At 40.3% G+C, this 19289-nt stretch overlaps 1 protein-coding gene across 2 annotated transcripts in view; it reads right to left on the bottom strand.

Annotated features, from left to right (window-relative positions):
* Nucleotides 1–12783: 12783 nt before the first annotated feature.
* Nucleotides 12784–19289, bottom strand: part of MBIP (MAP3K12 binding inhibitory protein 1) — a 35485-nt gene continuing 28979 nt past the window's right edge. Inside the window, exon 9 of one of the 2 annotated variants that reach the window (XM_065871543.1) lies at nucleotides 12784–13315. In XM_065871543.1, the coding sequence (XP_065727615.1) occupies nucleotides 13208–13315 (108 nt within the window). In that variant the 3' untranslated portion in view covers nucleotides 12784–13207. The remainder of the gene's footprint in view (nucleotides 13316–19289) is intronic. The other variant, XM_065871544.1, reaches the window with a different exon arrangement.

Below are 19289 nucleotides of genomic sequence, written 5' to 3'. Positions count from 1 at the left end.
ATTTCATTTCTTTTTAAGGCTGAGTAATATTCCATTGTGTATATGTGCCACATCTTCTTTATCCATTCATCCGATGATGGGCGCTTAGGTTGTTTCCATGTCCTGGCTATTGTAAATAGAGCTGCAATGAACATTTTGGTACATGACTCTTTTTGAATTTTGGTTTTCTCAGGGTATATGCCAAGTAGTGGGATTGCTGGGTCATATGGTAATTCTATTTGTAGTTTTTTAAGGAACCTCCATACTGTTCTCCACAGTGGCTGAACCAATTCACATTCCCACCAGCAGTGCAAGAGTGTCCCCTTTTCTCCACACCCTCTCCAGCATTTATTGTTTCTAGATTTTTTGATGATGGCCATTCTGACTGGTGTGAGATGATATCTCATTGTAGTTTTGATTTGCATTTCTCTAATGATTAATGATGTTGAGCATTCTTTCATGTGTTTGTTGGCATTCTGTATATCTTCTTTGGAGAAATGTCTATTTAGGTCTTCTGTCCATTTTTGGATGGGGTTGTTTGTTTTTTTGTTATTGAGCTGCATGAGCTGCTTGTAAATTTTGGAGATTAATCCTTTGTCAGTTGCTTCATTTGCAAATGTTTTCTCCCATTCTGAGGGTTGTCTTTTGGTCTTGGTTATGGTTTCCTTTGCTGTGCAAAAGCTTTGAAGTTTCATTAGGTCCCATTTGTTTATTTTTGTTTTTATTTCCATTACTCTAGGAGGTGGGTCAGAAAGGATCTTGCTGTGATTTATGTCATAGAGTGTTCTTCCTATGTTTTCTTCTAAGAGTTTGATAGTTTCTGGCCTTACATTTAGGTCTTTAATCCATTTTGAGCTTATTTTTGTGTATGGTGTTAGGGAGTGATCTAATCTCATACTTTTACATGTACCTGTCCAGTTTTCCCAGCACCATTTATTGAAGAGGCTGTCCTTTCTCCACTGTACATCCCTGCCTCCTTTATCGAAGATAAGGTGTCCATATGTGCGTGGGTTTATCTCTGGGCTTTCTATCCTGTTCCACTGATCTATCTTTCTGTTTTTGTGCCAGTACCATACTGTCTTGATTACTGTTGCTTTGTAATATAGTCTAAAGTCAGGGAGCCTTATTCCTCCAGCTCCTTTTTTCGTTCTCAAGATTGCTTTGGCTATTCGGGGTCTTTTGTGTTTCCATACAAATTGCGAAATTTTTTGTTCTAGTTCTGTGAAAAATGCCAGTGGTAGTTTGATAGGGATTGCATTGAATCTGTAGATTGCTTTGGGTAGTAGAGTCATTTTCACAATGTTGATTCTTCCCATCCAAGAACATGGTATATCTCTCCATCTATTTGTATCATCTTTAATTTCTTTCATCAGTGTCTTATAATTTTCTGCATACAGGTCTTTCGTATCCTTAGGTAGGTTTATTCCTAGATATTTTATTCTTTTTGTTGCAATGGTAAATGGGAGTGTTTTCTTGATTTCACTTTCAGATTTTTCATCATTAGTATATAGGAATGCCAGAGATTTCTGTGCATTAATTTTATATCCTGCTACTTTACCAAATTCATTGATTAGCTCTAGTAGTTTTCTGGTAGCATCTTTAGGATTCTCTATGTATAGTATCATGTCATCTGCAAACAGTGACAGCTTTACTTCTTCTTTTCCGATTTGGATTCCTTTTATTTCCTTTTCTTCTCTGATTGCTGTGGCTAAAACTTCCAAAACTATGTTGAATAAGAGTGGTGAGAGTGGGCAACCTTGTCTTGTTCCTGATCTTAGTGGAAAGGCTTTCAGTTTTTCACCATTGAGGATGATGTTTGCTGTGGGCTTGTCATATATGGCTTTTATTATGTTTAGGAAAGTTCCCTCTATGCCTACTTTCTGGAGGGTTTTTATCATAAATGGGTGTTGAATTTTGTCGAAAGCTTTCTCTGCATCTATTGAGATGATCATATGGTTTTTCTCCTTCAATTTGTTAATATGGTTTATCACATTGATAGATTTGCGTATATTGAAGAATCCTTGCATTCCTGGAATAAACCCCACTTGATCATGGTGTATGATCCTTTTAATGTGCTGTTGGATTCTGTTTGCTAGTATTTTGTTGAGGATTTTTGCATCTATGTTCATCAGTGATATTGGCCTGTAGTTTTCTTTCTTTGTGACATCCTTGTCTGGTTTTGGTATCAAGGTGATGGTGGCTTCGTAGAAGGAATTTGGGAGTGTTCCTCCCTCTGCTATATTTTGGAAGAGTTTGAGAAGGATAGGTGTTAGCTCTTCTCTAAACTTTTGATAGAATTCACCTGTGAAGCCATCTGGTCCTGGGCTTTTGTTTGTTGGAAGGTTTTTAATCACAGTTTCAATTTCAGTGCTTGTGATTGGTCTGTTCATATTTTCTGTTTCTTCCTGATTCAGTCTTGGCAGGTTGTGCATTTCTAAGAATTTGTCCATTTCTTCCAGATTGTCCATTTTATTGGCATAGAGTTGCTTGTAGTAATCTCTCATGATTTTTTTTATTTCTGCAGTGTCAGTTGTTACTTCTCCTTTTTCATTTCTAATTCTATTGATTTGAGTCTTCTCCCTTTTTTTCTTGATGAGTCTGGCTAGTGGTTTATCTATTTTGTTTATCTTCTCAAAGAACCAGCTTTTAGTTTTATTGATCTTTGCTATTGTTTCCTTCATTTCTTTTTCATTTATTTCTGATCTGATTTTTATGATTTCTTTCCTTCTGCTAGCTTTGGGGTTTTTTTGTTCTTCTTTCTCTAATTGCTTGAGGTGCAAGGTTAGGTTGTTTATTTGAGATGTTTCCTGCTTCTTAAGGTGGGCTTGTATTGCTATAAACTTCCCCCTTAGAACTGCTTTTGCTGCATCCCATAGGTTTTGGGTCGTTGTGTCTCCATTGTCATTTGTTTCTAGGTATTTTTTTATTTCCTCTTTGATTTCTTCAGTGATCACTTCATTATTAAGTAGTGTATTGTTTAGCCTCCATGTGTTTGTATTTTTTACAGATCTTTTCCTGTAATTGATATCTAGTCTCATGGCGTTGTGGTCGGAAAAGATACTTGATACAATTTCAGTTTTCTTAAATTTACCAAGGCTTGATTTGTGACCCAAGATATGATCTATCCTGGAGAATGTTCCATGAGCACTTGAGAAAAATGTGTATTCTGTTGTTTTTGGATGGAGTGTCCTATAAATATCAATTAAGTCCATCTTGTTTAATGTATCATTTAAAGCTTGTGTTTCCTTATTTATTTTCATTTTGGATGATGTGTCCATGGGTGAAAGTGGGGTGTTAAAGTCCCCTACTACAATTGTGTTACTGTTGATTTCCCCTTTTATGGTTGTTAGTATTTGCCTTATGTATTGAGGTGCTCCTCTGTTGGGTGCATAAATATTTACAATTGTTATATCTTCTTCTTGGATCGATCCCTTGATCATTATGTAGTGTCCTTCTTTGTCCCTTTTAATAGTCCTTATTTTAAAGTCTATTTTGTCTGATATGAGAATTGCTACTCCAGCTTTCTTTTGGTTTCCATTTGCATGGAATATCTTTTTCCATCCCCTTACTTTCAGTCTGTATGTGTCTCTAGTTCTGAAGTGGGTCTCTTGTAGACAGCATATATAAGGGTCTTGTTTTTGTATCCATTCAGCCAATCTGTGTCTCTTGGTGGGAGCATTTAGTCCATTTACATTTAAGGTAATTATCGATATGTATGTTCCTATTTCCATTTTATATATTGTTTTGGGTTCGCTACTATAGGTCATTTCCTTCTCTTGTGTTTCGTGTCTAGAGAAGTTCCTTTAGCATTTGTTGTAAAGCTGGTTTGGTGGTGCTGAACTCTCTCAGCTTTTGCTTGTCTGTAAAGGTTTTAATTTGTCCATCAAATGTGAATGAGATCCTTGCTGGGTAGAGTAGTCTTGGTTGCAGGCTATTCTCCTTCATCACTTTCAGTATGTCCTGCCACTCCCTTCTGGCTTGTAGGGTTTCTGCTGAGAGATCAGCTGTTAACCTTATGGGGATTCCCTTGTGTGTTATTTGTTGTTTTTCCCTTGCTGCTTTTAATATGCTTTCTTTGTATTTAATTTTTGACAGTTTGATTAATATGTGTCTTGGCGTGTTTCTCCTTGTATTTATCCTGTATGGGACCCTCTGTGCTTCCTGGACTTGATTAACTATTTCCTTTCCCATATTAGGGAAGTTTTCAACTATAATCTCTTCAAATATTTTCTCAGTCCCTTTCTTTCTTTCTTCTTCTTCTGGAACCCCTATAATTCGAATGTTGGTGCGTTTCATGTTGTCCCAGAGGTCTCTGAGACTGTCCTCAGTTCTTTTCATTCTTTTTTCTTTATTCTGCTCTGCAGTAGTTATTTCCACTACTTTATCTTCCAGGTCACTTATCCGTTCTTCTGCCTCAGTTATTCTGCTATTGATCCTATCTAGAGTGATTTTAATTTCATTTATTGCATTGTTCATCGTTGCTTGTTTCATCTTTAGTTCTTGTAGGTCCTTGTTAACTGTTTCTTGCATTTTGTCCATTCTACTTCCAAGATTTCGGATCATCCTTACTATCATTATTCTGAATTCTTTTTCAGGTAGATTGCCTATTTCCTCTTCATTTGTTAGGTCTGGTGGGTTTTTATCTTGCTCCTTCATCTGCTGTGTGTTTTTCTGTCTTCTCATTTTGCTTATCGTACTGTGTTTGGGGTCTCCTTTTTGCAGGCTGCACTTTCGTAGTTCCCGTTGTTTTTGATGTCTGTCTCCAGTGGCTAAGGTTGTTTCAGTGGGTTGTGTAGGCTTCCTGGTGGAGGGGACTAGTGCCTGTGTTGTGCTGGATGAGGCTGGATCTTGTCTCTCTAGTGGGCAGGTTCACGTCTGGTGGTGTGTTTTGGGGTGTCTGTGGCCTTATTATGATTTTAGGCAGCCTCTCTGCTAATGGGTGGGGTTGTGGTCCTGTTTTGCTAGTTGTTTGGCATAGGTTGTCCAGCACTGTGGCTTGCTGGTCGTTGAGTGAAGCTGGGTGTTGGTGTTAAGATGGAGGTCTCTGGGAGATTTCCACCGTTTAATATTATGTGGAGCTGGGAGGTCTCTTGTTGACCAGTGTCCTGAAGTTGGCTCTCCTACCTCAGAGGCAGAGCCCTGACTCCTGGCTGGAGCACCAAGAGCCTTTCATCCACACAGCTCAGAATAAAAGGGAGAAAAAGTAGGGAGAATTAGTAGAAGTATGAGTAAAGAAAGAAGGAAAGGAGGAAAGGAAGGAAGGAAGAAAGAAGCAAAGAAGGAAAGAAAGGAGGGAGGGAGGGAGGGAGGGAGGAAGGAAGGAAGGAGGGAAAGAAGGAAAAAAGACAGAAAGAAAGATGATACAGTAAAAATAAAATAAAGTATAATATAGTTATTGAATTAAAAAATATTTAGAAAAAAAAGGGACGGATAGAGCCTTAGGACAAATGTTGGAAGCAAAGCTATACAGAGAAAATCTTACACAGAAGCATACACATACACCTTCACAAAAAGAGGTAAAGGGGGAAAAATCATAAATCCTGCTCCCTGAGACCACCTCCTCAATTTGGGGTGATTCGTTGTCTAAAGGAGGGAAGGAAGGAAGGAAAGAAAGAAAGAACGAAGGTAAAGTATAATAAAGTTATTACAATTAAACTTAATTATTAAGAAAAAGAATTTTTTAAAAAAAGTCATGGACGGATAGAGCCCTAGGACAAATGGTGGAAGCTAGAGTATACAGACTAGATGTCACACAGGAGCATACACGTACACATTCACAAAAAGAGGAAAAGGGAAAAAAATCATAGATCTCGCTCCTAAATTCCACCTCTTCAATTTGGGATCATTCCTTGTCTATTCAGGTATTCCACAGATGCAGGGTATATCAAGTTGATTGTGGAGCTTTAATCCGCTGCTTCTGTGGCTGCTGGGAGAGATTTCCCTTTCTCTGCTTTGTTCTCACAGCTCACAGGAGCTCAGCTTTGGATTTGGCCCTGCCTCTGCGTGTAGGTCGCTGGAGGGCGTCTGTTTTTTCGCTCAGACAGGACGGGGTTAAAGGAGCCGCTGATTCGGGGCCTCCGGCTCACTCAGGCCGGGGGTTGGGGGATGGCGGAAGGAGGGGCACTGCGTGCGGGGCCGGCCTGCGGCGGCAGAGGCAGCGTGACGTTGCGGCAGAGGCCGGCGTGACGTTGCACCAGCCTGAGGCCCGCCGTGCGCTGTCCCGGGGAAGTTGTCCCTGGATCCCGGGAACCTGGCAGTGGCGGCCTGCACAGGCTCCGCGGAAGAGGGGTGTGGAGAGTGACCTGTGCTCGCACACAGGCCCCTTGGTGGCGGCAGCAGCAGCCTTAGCGTCTCCCGCCCGTCTCTGGGGTCCGCGGTCTTAGCCGCGGCTCGCGCCCGTCTCTGGGGTTTGCGCTTTCAGCCGCGGCTCGCGCCCGTCTCGGGGGCTCGCGCCCTCAGCCGCGGCTCGCGCCCGTCTCTGGGGTTCGCGCTTTTAGCCGCGGCTCGCGCCCGTCTCTGGAGTTCCTTTAAGCAGCGCTCTTAAACCCCTCTCCTCGCGCACCAGGAAACAAAGAGGGAAGAAAAAGTCTCTTGCCTCTTCGGCCGGTGCAGGCTTTTCCCCGAACTCCCTCCCGGCTAGTCGTGGCGCACCAACCCCTTCAGGCTATGTTCAAGCCGCCAACCCCAGTCCTCTCCCTGAGCTCCGTCCAAAACCAAAACCCGAGCCTCAGCTCGCAGCCCCGCCCGCCCCGGCGGGTGAGCAGACAAGCCTCTCGGGTTGGTGAGTGCCGGTCGGCACCGATCGTCTGTGCAGGAATCTCCCCGCTTTGCCCTCCGCACCCGTCGCTGTGCACTACTCCGCGGTCCCGAAACTCCCCCCTCTGCCTCCCGCAGTCTCCGCCCGCGGAGGGGCTTCCTAGTGTGTGGAAACTTTTCCTCCTTCACAGCTCCCTCCCACTGGTGCAGGTGCCGTCCTTATTCTTTTGTCTCTGTTTTTTCTTTTGCCCTACCCAGTTACGTGGGGAGTTTCTTGCCTTTTGGGAGGTCTGAGGTCTTCTGCCAGCCTTCAGTAGGAGTTCTGTAGGAGTTGTTCCACGTGTGGATGTATTTCTGGTGTATCCGTGGGGAGGAAGGCGATCTCCGCGTCTTACTCTTCCGCCATCTTCAAGGTCCCCCTCTACTCTGGTTCTTCTTGCATGTGCATTACCAAAATGCAATACTTTAAAAAACTTTGACATAATTTTTTGAAGAAGGATGGCAATGATTGGAAAACATTTTAATTTTTTGATTTAAAAGTACAAATTAGAATAAGTCCAGTAATTTTTTCATTTCTACATCATTTATTTACTTTCAATCACATTTGTGTACATACCTGTCTTTAGCATATTTCACTTAGGAACTATGTCAAGTAAATTTTGGTGGCTAAACATCATAAAAGGTGAAAGAATACTGCCAAACTATCTACTTAGCAAAATTAGATGGTCCAGGTCCTTGTCGTAAAATATTGCATGATGAAGCGCTTCCTGTTGAGTAAGTGGATGAGAATACCATATTTGCTTGTTGTCCTTAGAAATGTATGGTTCACTCATCCATTCTGGAGTTTGAGAAAACTCATTTAGAATATGCACCTGAAGACTCATGGTCTGAGGTTTTCCCTACATGATCAGTTTCATCAACATCATTAGGATCTAGACTGTCCTCTCTTTGCATTCACCTTCTGATTCTCTTAATAATTGTGAAAATTCCTCTGTTAATGTTCTCCTACTTGCCATTATGGTCAAAATGAAAAATTCTAAACTCTCAACTGTACTACTCATTGAAAGCCTTTTAAAAAAAAAAAAGAAAGACTCAAAAGCTGGTGTCTTTCCAGAATATTATACCTTCTCAAAAGATGATGTTAATACTGGGGGCAATACGATATGAAAACTAAGGATGAAGTAATAGTGATCATTTATTGTAAAATAATTACATGGGTATAATTAATTAGTAATGATTAAATAATTCCTGAGCTAATGAAATATCTCAAAAGATGTAGGAAAAATTGAATAAAATTAAGTCACTGAGATTCCATAATGTATCTTAGAGTTATAAAAGGTCCAATGGACATGCATAGGGATTGAAAGATATAATGAATTTTATTATATTTTTAAAAAGCAGATTTTCTCTTTATCCCTGGGAGAATGTTAAGAAAAAGTAAAAGTCATGAAATCAATCCTTATAAATAGTTGCTCAAAACAAAACAAAAACTAAAATTTTGTCCAGTGGACCCAGATGGTATCTCTAGGGTTAATAATCATAAAACGTTTTCAGTTGAAGTAACAGGCAAAACAGTACTTCTTAAAGAACTAAAAACTTTATAAAGCGGCAGAGATCACAGGGGCAGAGTTCCCAGCCCATGCTTTCTCTCCCCATAGTGCTGGGCAAGTTGGCTATTTTTGTTCTTCTAGATCCTAACACTCAAGCCAAAGATAACTGGCCCAAGTGTGGACAGCTGACCCAAGTTGAGAATATGAGTTCCTCTTTTTCCAGATTTTGAATCATAAGAAACAAACACGGGACACCGGAACCAAAGGGCTACGTCTAAGCTAACAGCACCATGGAGCCCAAAGTCTCGAGCAAAATCAAACTGCAAAGAGGCAGGAAAGAAGACATCTTTCAGAGAAGCCAAGCTACAAACAGAGTGAAGCAGGTATGCAGAATCCAGACAACATGCCCCAGTGCGGGCAAGAGGGTAACCAATCCTGGCTGAACTTCCTGAAATTTGAATTATTCATGTTCTTTATAACAACACCCCTTTACTTAAGTCAGAATTGGTTTTCTGTTTCTTGGAAACAAGAAATCCCTAAAACGGAAATCAGTGCCAGGAATAGGATTGTAATAGGCTCTATGTAGAACTAGCCGTGGAGTCAAGGCAGAGGGATGGGGTGAAGGCAGGGGTGAAAGAGAGAATTCCCAATTCCATAGAAAACGGGTGGCATAGAGGTAAGAGGTGGCAAAATACCCAAACAACTGCCCAAAGTCTCTTGGGCCCAAGCCACATGTCACTAAAGCCAAAGCTTCAGATCTAAGTAATCAAATGTGGAAATGTAGGAATGTGTTAATTCCCTTTGGACATAATTTAAAAAGTCAGTGGCAACGAGTTTTATGTACCAGGTTGTCGGGCTAAAAGTGAATAGGAAAAAGCAGGAAATTACATATCTATGTTTCATAAAGGGAATTCTTTTCTGCTGAGATTGTTGAAGGTAAGATCCGGATATTATTCATGAATTTGGAAAAGCTCAGGGCTCAGGAGCCTAGCAGTTGAAAGGATGATAGCTGGACTAGTTGGGGAAGCTCAGCCCTTTTCCACAGGATGAACATGCCTATCACCCCCAGCCCCCAATTTCCAAACCCTAGTAAAACACGTCCCTAGATTGGAATGTAACCTGTGGAGGGGAGGGATTTTTAAGGGCCGTCTAGGGAAGAAGTGCTTCCTGTCCTACAATCCTCTTTCAAGTCACTTTTCCTCCTTTATTCTCTTGAGGACAGAGCCATTAAGAATAATGGGGTCTGAGAAGAGCTGAATTACGAAAGTCCTGAAGGAATGGTCATTAGGTGGCCTGGTGATTAAGAGAGCAAGCTTATTCACTCCCCGGGCCCACCCCAGAAATTCTTGGCATCACCTTTTAGTCAGTGATGCACTCAAGAAAGACAATGATTGAAAGCCCACTGAAATACTGGGTAGTTATCACCAGAAGAACCTGTCTTAAACAAGCAACTACACCAACTCACGCCAACGGCCTCTTCTGGAGGCTCCGACTCAAGCTGAAAATGATGCTGGCACCAGACATTACTTACTGTAGAGAGGAGGACTCTCTAATGTCCTTCAGAAGAGTAAGTCTGAAGGATAACAGAAAAAGGAAATCCTTCTAATGGCCAGATCCTAGGACTGTCAGACATGACTTAGGAACGTATTCTACTGCTAACAGCCAAGAAACAGATTTGTGGTATTTATTTAGGGGCAGACTAGTGACCAGTATATGATCCTGTTTTCTAGGTTTCTTCCCCTCCTCTAAGTCATCCTCCTTTTCTAATGGATAATTTTTGTTGAGGTTTTTCCTACTGTATTGCTGATGTGATCGTAGTACAATGTGCCAATAAACCCAGAGGTCATTCTGTCAGGATGGTGGTTACAAGCACTGGATAGAGACTGAAGGCAGACATTTGTTGCTGTACCTATAATACTGGATGACATTAGGCAAGATTATCTTGAAGGATAAGTTTGTTCTGCAGAGAAGAAATATAGTGGTAAGACATTAGTGGAAATAACTTGTCCACATGCCGTTCTTGGGAATGATTTTAAAGTCCCGTTTTTTTTTTTTTTTACCAGGTGACCCCATTTTCAAGGATTCCACAAACATGGTACAAGACTGTGTGTACAGTATATATTCCTATGAAGAGGTCCTGCCCCATCATCCTGGCCACAACTGACTGAGACCCCTGATGACATTGAGATTCAGTCTCTGAAGGACTTGAACTAAGATACAAGGACAGGTAAGCAAGCAAGGGTCAATGGAGTTGCGAGGCTCTATAGAGCTGGGTTCAGAGTGTGCACCATGGAAGCTCAAAGGCATGAACAAGCCAAGGTGATGGAGACAGGGCTAACATGTCACCCATGTGAGGAAGCAGAAATGAAGAGGCCTTCAGAGAAACCAGTTCACAGAGAATAAAGCAGATGCATAGATGCTTATGTGTAAGAGAAAAAGAATGAGGAAGACAGAGGGAAAGAGACACAGAGGGAGAGGGAGAGCAGAAAACAAAGAGGGTAGGGGACAGGGACAGAACTAGACAGAGCCAGAGGCAGCTAGAGACACAGAGAAAGAGATGAACCGAACCACTGGTAACCTTCTGGCTGCCACACTGTCAAGCTATACTTCCTGCAGTTAAATTCCAGATTTCTGATGCTTTTTAACAATTCTGCTTTACAAGCTATTTTAGGTAGATTTCTGATTCTTGCAACCAAACAATTATTGAGCTAAACATCTGCTCCTTGATTATACTTGCTTTAAAAAAAACATTTTTTTTACTGCAGTATAGTGGATTTATAATATTGTGTTCCAGGTGTACAGAAGTGATTATTTTTGCAGATTATATTCCAATATAGATCATTACAAGATAATGGGTATAATTCCCTGTGCTATACAGTAAATACTTGTTTCTTATCTATTTTACACATAGTTTCTGTTAATGCCATACCCCTAATTTGTCCCTCCTCACTTCCCCCTCACCTTTGATGACGGCAGGTGTTTTCTAGGTCTGTGAGTCTGTTTGTGTTTTGCATATTACATTCATTTGTATTTTTTTAGATTCCACATGTAAGCGATGTCGTAAGTATTTGTCTTTCTCTGTTCGACTTCACTAAGCATGATATTCTCTAGGTCCACCCGTGTTGCTGCAAATGGCAGTTATTTCATTTTTATGGCCAGGTAATAGTCCACTGTGTATATCTACCACATCTTCTTAAGCCAATCATCTGTTGATGGGCACTTAGGTTGGTTCCATTTTGGGCTATTGTAAATAGTGCTGCTATAATCATTAGGGTGCATGAATCTTTTTAAATTAGTGTTTCTGTTTCCTCTGGATATATACCCAGGAGAGGAATTACTGGATCATATGGCAGTTCTATTTTTAGTTTTTTAAGGAACCTCCCCAGTGCTGCACCAATTTACATCCCAACCAACAGTGTATGAGGGTTCCCTTTTCTCCACACCCTCTCCATCGTTTATTGTTCGTAGATTTTTTGATGCTGGCCATTCTGACCGGTGTAAAGTGATACCTCATTGTAGTTTTGATTTGCATTTCTCTGGTAGTTAGTTGAGAAATGATGTTGAGTATCTTTTCATGTGCCTGTTACCCATCTCTGCCTTCGGAAAAATGTCTATTCAAGTCTTTTGCCCATTTTTTGATTGGATTGGGTTTTTTTGATAGAGTTCTAATGAGCTGTTTAAATAGTTTGAATATTAACCCCTTGTCAGTCGCATCGTCTGCAAGTATCTTCTCCCATTCTGTATGTTGTCTTTTTGTTGATGGCTTTCTTTGCTATGCAAAACTTACAAGTTTAATTAGGTCCCATGTGTTTATTTTCGCTTTTATTTCTTCTGTATTGGGAGACCGATCCAAGAAAATATTGCTACAATTTATGTCAAAGACTGTTTCACCTCTGTTCTCAGAGTTTTATGGTTTCATGTCTTATATTTAGGCCTTTTAACCGTTTTGAGTTTACTTTTGTATATTGTGTGAGGGAATGTTCTAATTTCATTCTTTTCCATGTAGCTGTCCAGTTTTCCCAGCACCACTTGTTGAAGAGACTGTCTTTTCTCTGTTGTATATTCTTGCCTCCTGTGTCATAGATTAATTGATCATAAGTGTGTGAGTAGTAGCTGCATCTTTTAAATGTTTAGTTTGCAACTATGGAAATATATGTACTGCCTAATATAAAACTGGGGCACTCCAAAAAGGTGAGGCTCTCAAGGGAGAGGGACTATATAAGTTGTAACAACTTTCCAAAGACACACTTGGTTTTAGTCAATAGTAATAATAGCTAACGTTTACTAAGCACTTCTTTTAGGCCAGTTTCAAAAGCTGTACATGTATGATTTCAACTACTGTTCATAACAAATGTAGGATATATTATCCTACATTTTACAGATAAGGAAATAGATTAAGTAACTTGTTAAGGTCACACAGTCTAAGGGGATAAAAGGTATGATCTACTATTTAGATTAAACTGACACTTAGAAAAGAATATATGCATTCATTTAAAACTCACTTCAAATTTTTATTGAATGCCTATTATGTACAAAGTACTGGTTTAAACTAAAACTGGTTAGTATCAATGTTACAAATATAAAGTCTTCTTAAATATCACTATTCAAAATAAATCTTCCTTTCTGTGGTAAACACACACATACACATGAAGATGTACTTTCAAATTAAGTTTTTCAATTTCCAAAATACCTCCTTTAAAACAGAAGGGAATAAATTCCAACATTGCTATTTTCAATGCATTAAAACTATTTTAAAGTACACTGGAATATTTGAAGATTGCTTGCTGCAAAGTGGACTCACACGAAAATAAACCTTGCTTTCAGAGGGACGTCTACATTAATACACTGCAATTAATTAAATGACTATGTAAGTAAGTTATACACACATATCTAAAAAAGTAAAATGACAACAGAGGAGTTTTTCACGGAAGGTGATGCGTCACCATAGATTCTGCTTCTCTTGATTTTCTGAGCAGAGCTTGCTTGAGGGCACTAATTTTCTCATCAAGTTCAGCCAGTGAATAGTTCTGCTGTAAACAATAACAAATTGCTGAAGTATCTTAATGCAGATAAAGTTCTAAATGTACTATAAATATATAAAATATCCAAAAGCATGGTAAATACCCTTTTCTCATGAGAATTTAAAAACTGAACTATACATTAATGTTGACTATACTATAAATTTAAAGGCATAAGATAACAAGACTTAAATATTTCTTACTTTTGCTTTTCTAATGACTAAGCTCTCCTGGAACTTTTATACTTTTTGAAAGGATTGTAAAAACTTTTTCAACTGACTATTCTCATAATCAATAGTAAAAAAAAAAAAGTATTTAGGACTAGTTTGCTTAAAATAACTAGAAATTCTCTTTTGATAGATTAACTGCAATCAACTACCCCTCCTGGAAAAAATGGATACTCTCAAATATACTCAAAATTTTACAATCAAAAAAATAAGGGGGATCAAGATGGCAGAGGAGGAGGATGTGGAGCTCACCTCCCCACACAAACACATCAAAAAACATCTACATGTGGAACGGTTCTCATGGAAAACTAACTGGAACCTGGCAGAAGAACTGTACAACCAAAGCTGCAAGGAAGATCTCTACAAAACCAGGTACGACAGAAAATAAAACACATCAGGTCAGGACCTGTGCCCCTGGGAGGAATATGTAAGGAAGGGAAGGTTTGCATGGGTGGACCCTGGCATTGGGGAGCAAGCAGGTTAGGCCACAATCCTGAATTCCAGTCCTGGGGTCCTGCACAGGGGTGAGAAGTGCCCTTGCCTGCTAGGAAATCCACTGGGACAGAGAGAAGGGCTGGAGAAACCTAGACTCTACCCAGGAGGAGTACGTGTGCTGGCTTCCCAATCATCAGGGTGGAGAGAGCCTTGCACTGGTGGATGCTGCCTCATTACACTTCCCAATCCGAAGGGGTGTACACCCCCGGCCCTGTTCACTCCACACCACAGACTGAGAGATCTGGGCCAACTGAACACTGGGAAAAGACTTGGTCTAGCGATACAGAGACAGAACAGGGTGCCTAGAGTATGATCCGGGTGGGGCAGGGGCAGCCATTGTCAGAGCACTCAGGAACACAGTGGTTTGTCTCCTAGCGAGAGTGCCCTGGAATGTCCAGTCCACACTGCAGCTTAGTGCTAGATTCTAAGAGAAGACTGCCACAGAGGCAGCCCAGATCTCAGGCAGCAGTGCAGCCACCTCAATTCCTGCAGTCACAACACTCCGCCATGCCATACCTAGATCCGGGACAAATACAGTAGAGGAAAACATGTAGCCTTGGGCTGCTTCTAAGCAGAACCACAAACACCTACACAGGCAGTGCATAGGTTCTCTCTGACTGCACTGGGCCTCACTTGCTTCAGCAATCACCTCCTTGGGGCAGGGCACACACTCAAGGGCAAAGAAGCCTGATCTAACCCAACCCTCTGGGCTTCTACAACAACTGTGAAATAGACCCCACCCTTGACAGGGCGGTGACAGCAACAGCAGAGAGAAAGCCCTGCCTCACACCCTGCACAGGCTTTAGATACTCCAACACCAACCACATCCCCTATTAGGGGATAATGGCCAGCACACCCAGAGGAAAGACATGGCTGTCAGTCATCCATACTAAAACCATCCCTTGCACCAAAGACACTGGATACAGTTTACACAGAAATGTCCCCACATAGAAACAATCCTTCAAGAAGACCAGAGTAGATAACTTTCTGCCTCTATGAATTTAGAAGAAACAGTTAAGTAAAGTATATAAAACAAATACTAACAGACATAAAAGGAGAAGTTGACTATAATGCTAGGAGACTTTAACAGCCCACTGACATCAAAGGACAGCTCATCCAGACCGGAAATCAGTAAGGCAACAGAGGTACTAAATGACACAATATACCAGTTGGACTTAATTGATTTCTACAGGATGCTACATCCAAAAAACCCAGAATACACATTCTTTTCAAGCACGCATGGAATGTTCTCTAGGATAGACCATAAGGTCACAAAACAAGCCACAACAAATTTAAGAGGACAGAAATTATTTCAAGTATCTTTTTTACTGAAAATGGTATGAAACTAGAAATCAACCACAGAGACAAAAACAGGAAAAGGAGAATAAAAAACATGCACTAAAAAACCAGTGGATGAATGATGAAATCAAAGAAATCAAAAATACCAAGACAAACAAATGAAAAACACAACTTTACAAGATCTACGGGATGCAACAAAAGCAGTTCTAAGAGGGAAGTTCATAGGGATATAGGCCTTCCTCAAGAAAGAAAAATCCTAAACAAACTAACCTACCAGCTAAAATAATTAGGAAAAGAACAAACAAAACCCAAAGTCAACAGAAGGCAGGAAATAATCAAGATGAGAGGAAATAAATAAAAGAGGTCAAACAAAAATACAAAATATCAATAAAACCAAGAGGTGTTTTTTTTAAAAGACGAACAAAATCAACAAACCTCAAGCCAGGTTCCCCAAGAGGACCCAAACAAAATACGAAATGAAGAGATATAACAACTGATACCAAATACTATGAACAGTTATATGCCAACAAATTGGACAAACTAGAAGAAACGGACAAGGTTCTAGAAACACAGCCTGCCAAAACTGAGTCAAGAGGAAACAGATAATTTGAACAGACCAATCACTAAAAGTGAAATAGAATCTCTAATTTAAAAAAAAAAAAAAACTCCCTGCAAACAGAAGTCCAGGACCAAATGGATTCACCGGGGAATTCTACCAAACATAGAAAGAAGAACTCATACCTATCCTTCTCAAAGAGGAGGGAACTCTCCCAAATTCATTCTATGAGGCCACCATCACCCTGATACCAAAGCCAGAAAAAGACACTATAAAATAAGAAAATTACTGGCCAATATTTCTAACAAATATAGATGCAAACGCCTCAACAAAATATTAGCAAACCGAATCCAACAATACCTTCAAAGGATCATGCACCATGATCAAGTGGGATTCATACCACAGTCACAAGGATGGTTCAACATATGCAAATCAATGTGATACACCACATTAACAAAAGGAAAGACAACACATGATCATCTCAACAGATGCAGAAAAAGCATTTGAAAAAATTCAACATCTATTCATGATAAAAACTCACAAAGTGAAAATATCTCACCATAATAAAGGGCATTTATGACAAACCCACAGCCAACAGAATATTCAAGGGTGAAAAGCTCAAAGCCTTCCAGCTAAATTCAGGAACGAGCCACTGATGCCTACTCTTACCACTTCAACATACTATTAGAAGTCCTACCACAGCAATCAGACAAGAAAAAGAAATAAAAGGTATCCAGATTGGAAGTGAAGAATTAGAACTGTCACTATTTGCAGATGACATTGTACTCTACGTAGAGAACCCTGAAGTCTCCACACAAAAACTATTAGAACTGATAATGAATTCAGTAAGGTAGCAGGATATGAGATTAATATAAAGAAATCTATTGCATGTCTTTACACTAATAATGAAATATCAGAAAAAAATTTTAAAAGGCCCATATAAAACCATGTGGAAAACAAAAAACCAAAACAAAAAAAACCTAGGAATAACTTAACCAAGGAGGTGAAAGACCTATATGCTGATAAAATGGCCATACTTCCCAAGCAATCTACAGATTTAATGCAATCTCCATCAAAATACCTATGACACTTTTCACAGACCTAACACATAAACCTAAAAGTTACATGGAAACACAAAAGATCCAGAATTGCCAAAGCTCTCCTGAAGGAAAAGAACAAAGCTGGAGGTGTAATACTTCCAGACTTCAAACTATACTCAAAAGCTACAATAACCAACACAGCTCTGTATTGGCAAAAAAACAGACACATAGATCAATGGAACAGAACAGAGAACTAAGAAATAAACCAGTGCACCTATGGTCAATTGATCTACAGACCAGGGAGGTAAGAATACACAATGGAAACGACAGGTTTTTTTTGGTGGGGAAAATGACAGACTCCAGGAAGGCTAAAGCCAAGGACTACTTCCCAGTACTTCTGCTGCCAGTGTCCGTGTCCCTGTGGTGAGCAACAACTGCCCCCCACCCATGCAGGAGACCCTCCAAAACTAGCAGCCGTGAGGCTGACAGGGTCTTGGTGCTCTGAGCAGGTGTCATGCCTGTGCCTCTAAGGTGGGAGAGCCGAGTTCAAGACATTGGTCCATCAGAGACACCCTGGTCCCACATAATACAAATCAGCGAGAGCTCTCCCAGAGATCTCCATCTCAACACTAAGACCCAGCTCCACTCAACGACCAGCAAGCTCCAGTGCTGGACAACCCATGCCAAACAACTAGCAAGACAGGAAAACAACACCACCCATTAGCAGAGAGGCTGCCTAAAATCATAGTAAGTTCACAGACACCCCAAAACACATCATCAGATGTACTTCTGCCCACCAGAAAGACAAGATCCAGCCTCATCCAACAGAACACAGGCACCAGTCCCCTCCACCAGGAAGCTTACACAACCCACTGAACCAAACTTACCGAATGGGGGCAGAGACCAAAACCAACGGAAGCTACAAACCTGCAGCCTGTGAAAAGGAGACCCCAAACACAGTAAATTGAGCAAAATGAGAAGACAGAGAAACACAGAGCAGATGAAGAAGCAAGGTAAAAACCCACCAGACCAAACAAACGAAGAGGAAATCTACCTGAAAAAGAATTCAGCATAATGATAGCAAAGATGATTCAAAATCTTGGAAATAGAATGGAGAAAATACAAGAAACGTTTAACAAGGAACTAGAAGAACTAAAGAGCAAACAATGATGAACAGCAGAATAAATGAAATTTAAAATTCACTAGAAGGAATCAATAGCAGGTTAACTGAGGCAAAACAGATAAGTGACCTGGAAGATAAAAGAGTGGAAGTAACTAGTGCAGAGCAGAATAAAGAAAAAAGAATGAAAAGAATTGAGGACAGTCTCAGAGACCTCTGGGACAACATTAAACACACCAACACTCGAATTATAGGGGTCCCAGAAGAAAAAGAGAAAAAGAAAGACACTGGGAAAATATTTGAAGAGCTTATAGTTGAAAACTTCCCTAATATGGGAAAGGAAATAGCCAGTCAAGTCCAGGAAGCGCAGAGAGTCTCATACAGGATAAATCCAAGGAGAAAGACGCCAAGATGCATATTAATCAAACTATCAAAAATTAACTACAAAGGAAAAATATTAAAAGCAGCAATGCAAAAAACAACAAATAACATACAAGGGAATCCCCATAAGGTTAACAACTGATCTTTCAGGAGAAACTCTGCAAGCCAAAGGCTGTGGCAGGACATATTTAAAGTTATGAAAGGGAAAAACCTACAACCAAGATTACTCTACCCAGCAAGGATCTCATTCAGATTTGAAGGGGAAATCGAAGGCTTTACAGACAAGCAAAAGTTAAGAGAATTCAGCACCACCAACCCATCTCTACAACAAATGCTAAAGGAACTTCTCTAGGCAGGAAACACAAGAGAAGGAAAAGACCTACAATAATAAACTCAAAGCAATTAAGAAAATGGTCATAGGAACATACATATCGATAATAACCTTAGATGTAAATGGATTAAATACTCCAACCAAAAGACATACACTGGGTAAATGGATACAAGAACAAGACCCGTACATATGCTGTCTACAAGAGACCCACTTCAGACCTAGGGACACATACAGACTGAAAGTGAGGGGATGGAAAAAGATATTCCATGCAAACGGAAAACAAACAGAGCTGGAGCAGCAATTCTCGTATCAGACAAAATAGACTTTAAAATAAAGACTATTACAAGAGACAAAGAAGGACACTACATAATGATCAAGGGATCGATCCAAGAAGAAGATATAACAATTGTACATATTTATGCACCCAACATAGGAGCACCTCAATACATAAGACAAATGCTAACAGCCAAAAAGGGGAAATCGATGGTAACAAAATAATAGTAGGGGACTTTAACACCCAATTTTTACCAATGGACA

Source organism: Phocoena phocoena, chromosome 2 (assembly GCF_963924675.1).
Source record: "Phocoena phocoena chromosome 2, mPhoPho1.1, whole genome shotgun sequence".
Classification (NCBI taxonomy): Eukaryota; Metazoa; Chordata; class Mammalia; order Artiodactyla; family Phocoenidae; genus Phocoena; species Phocoena phocoena.
This window is presented reverse-complemented; position numbering and strand designations above follow the sequence as displayed.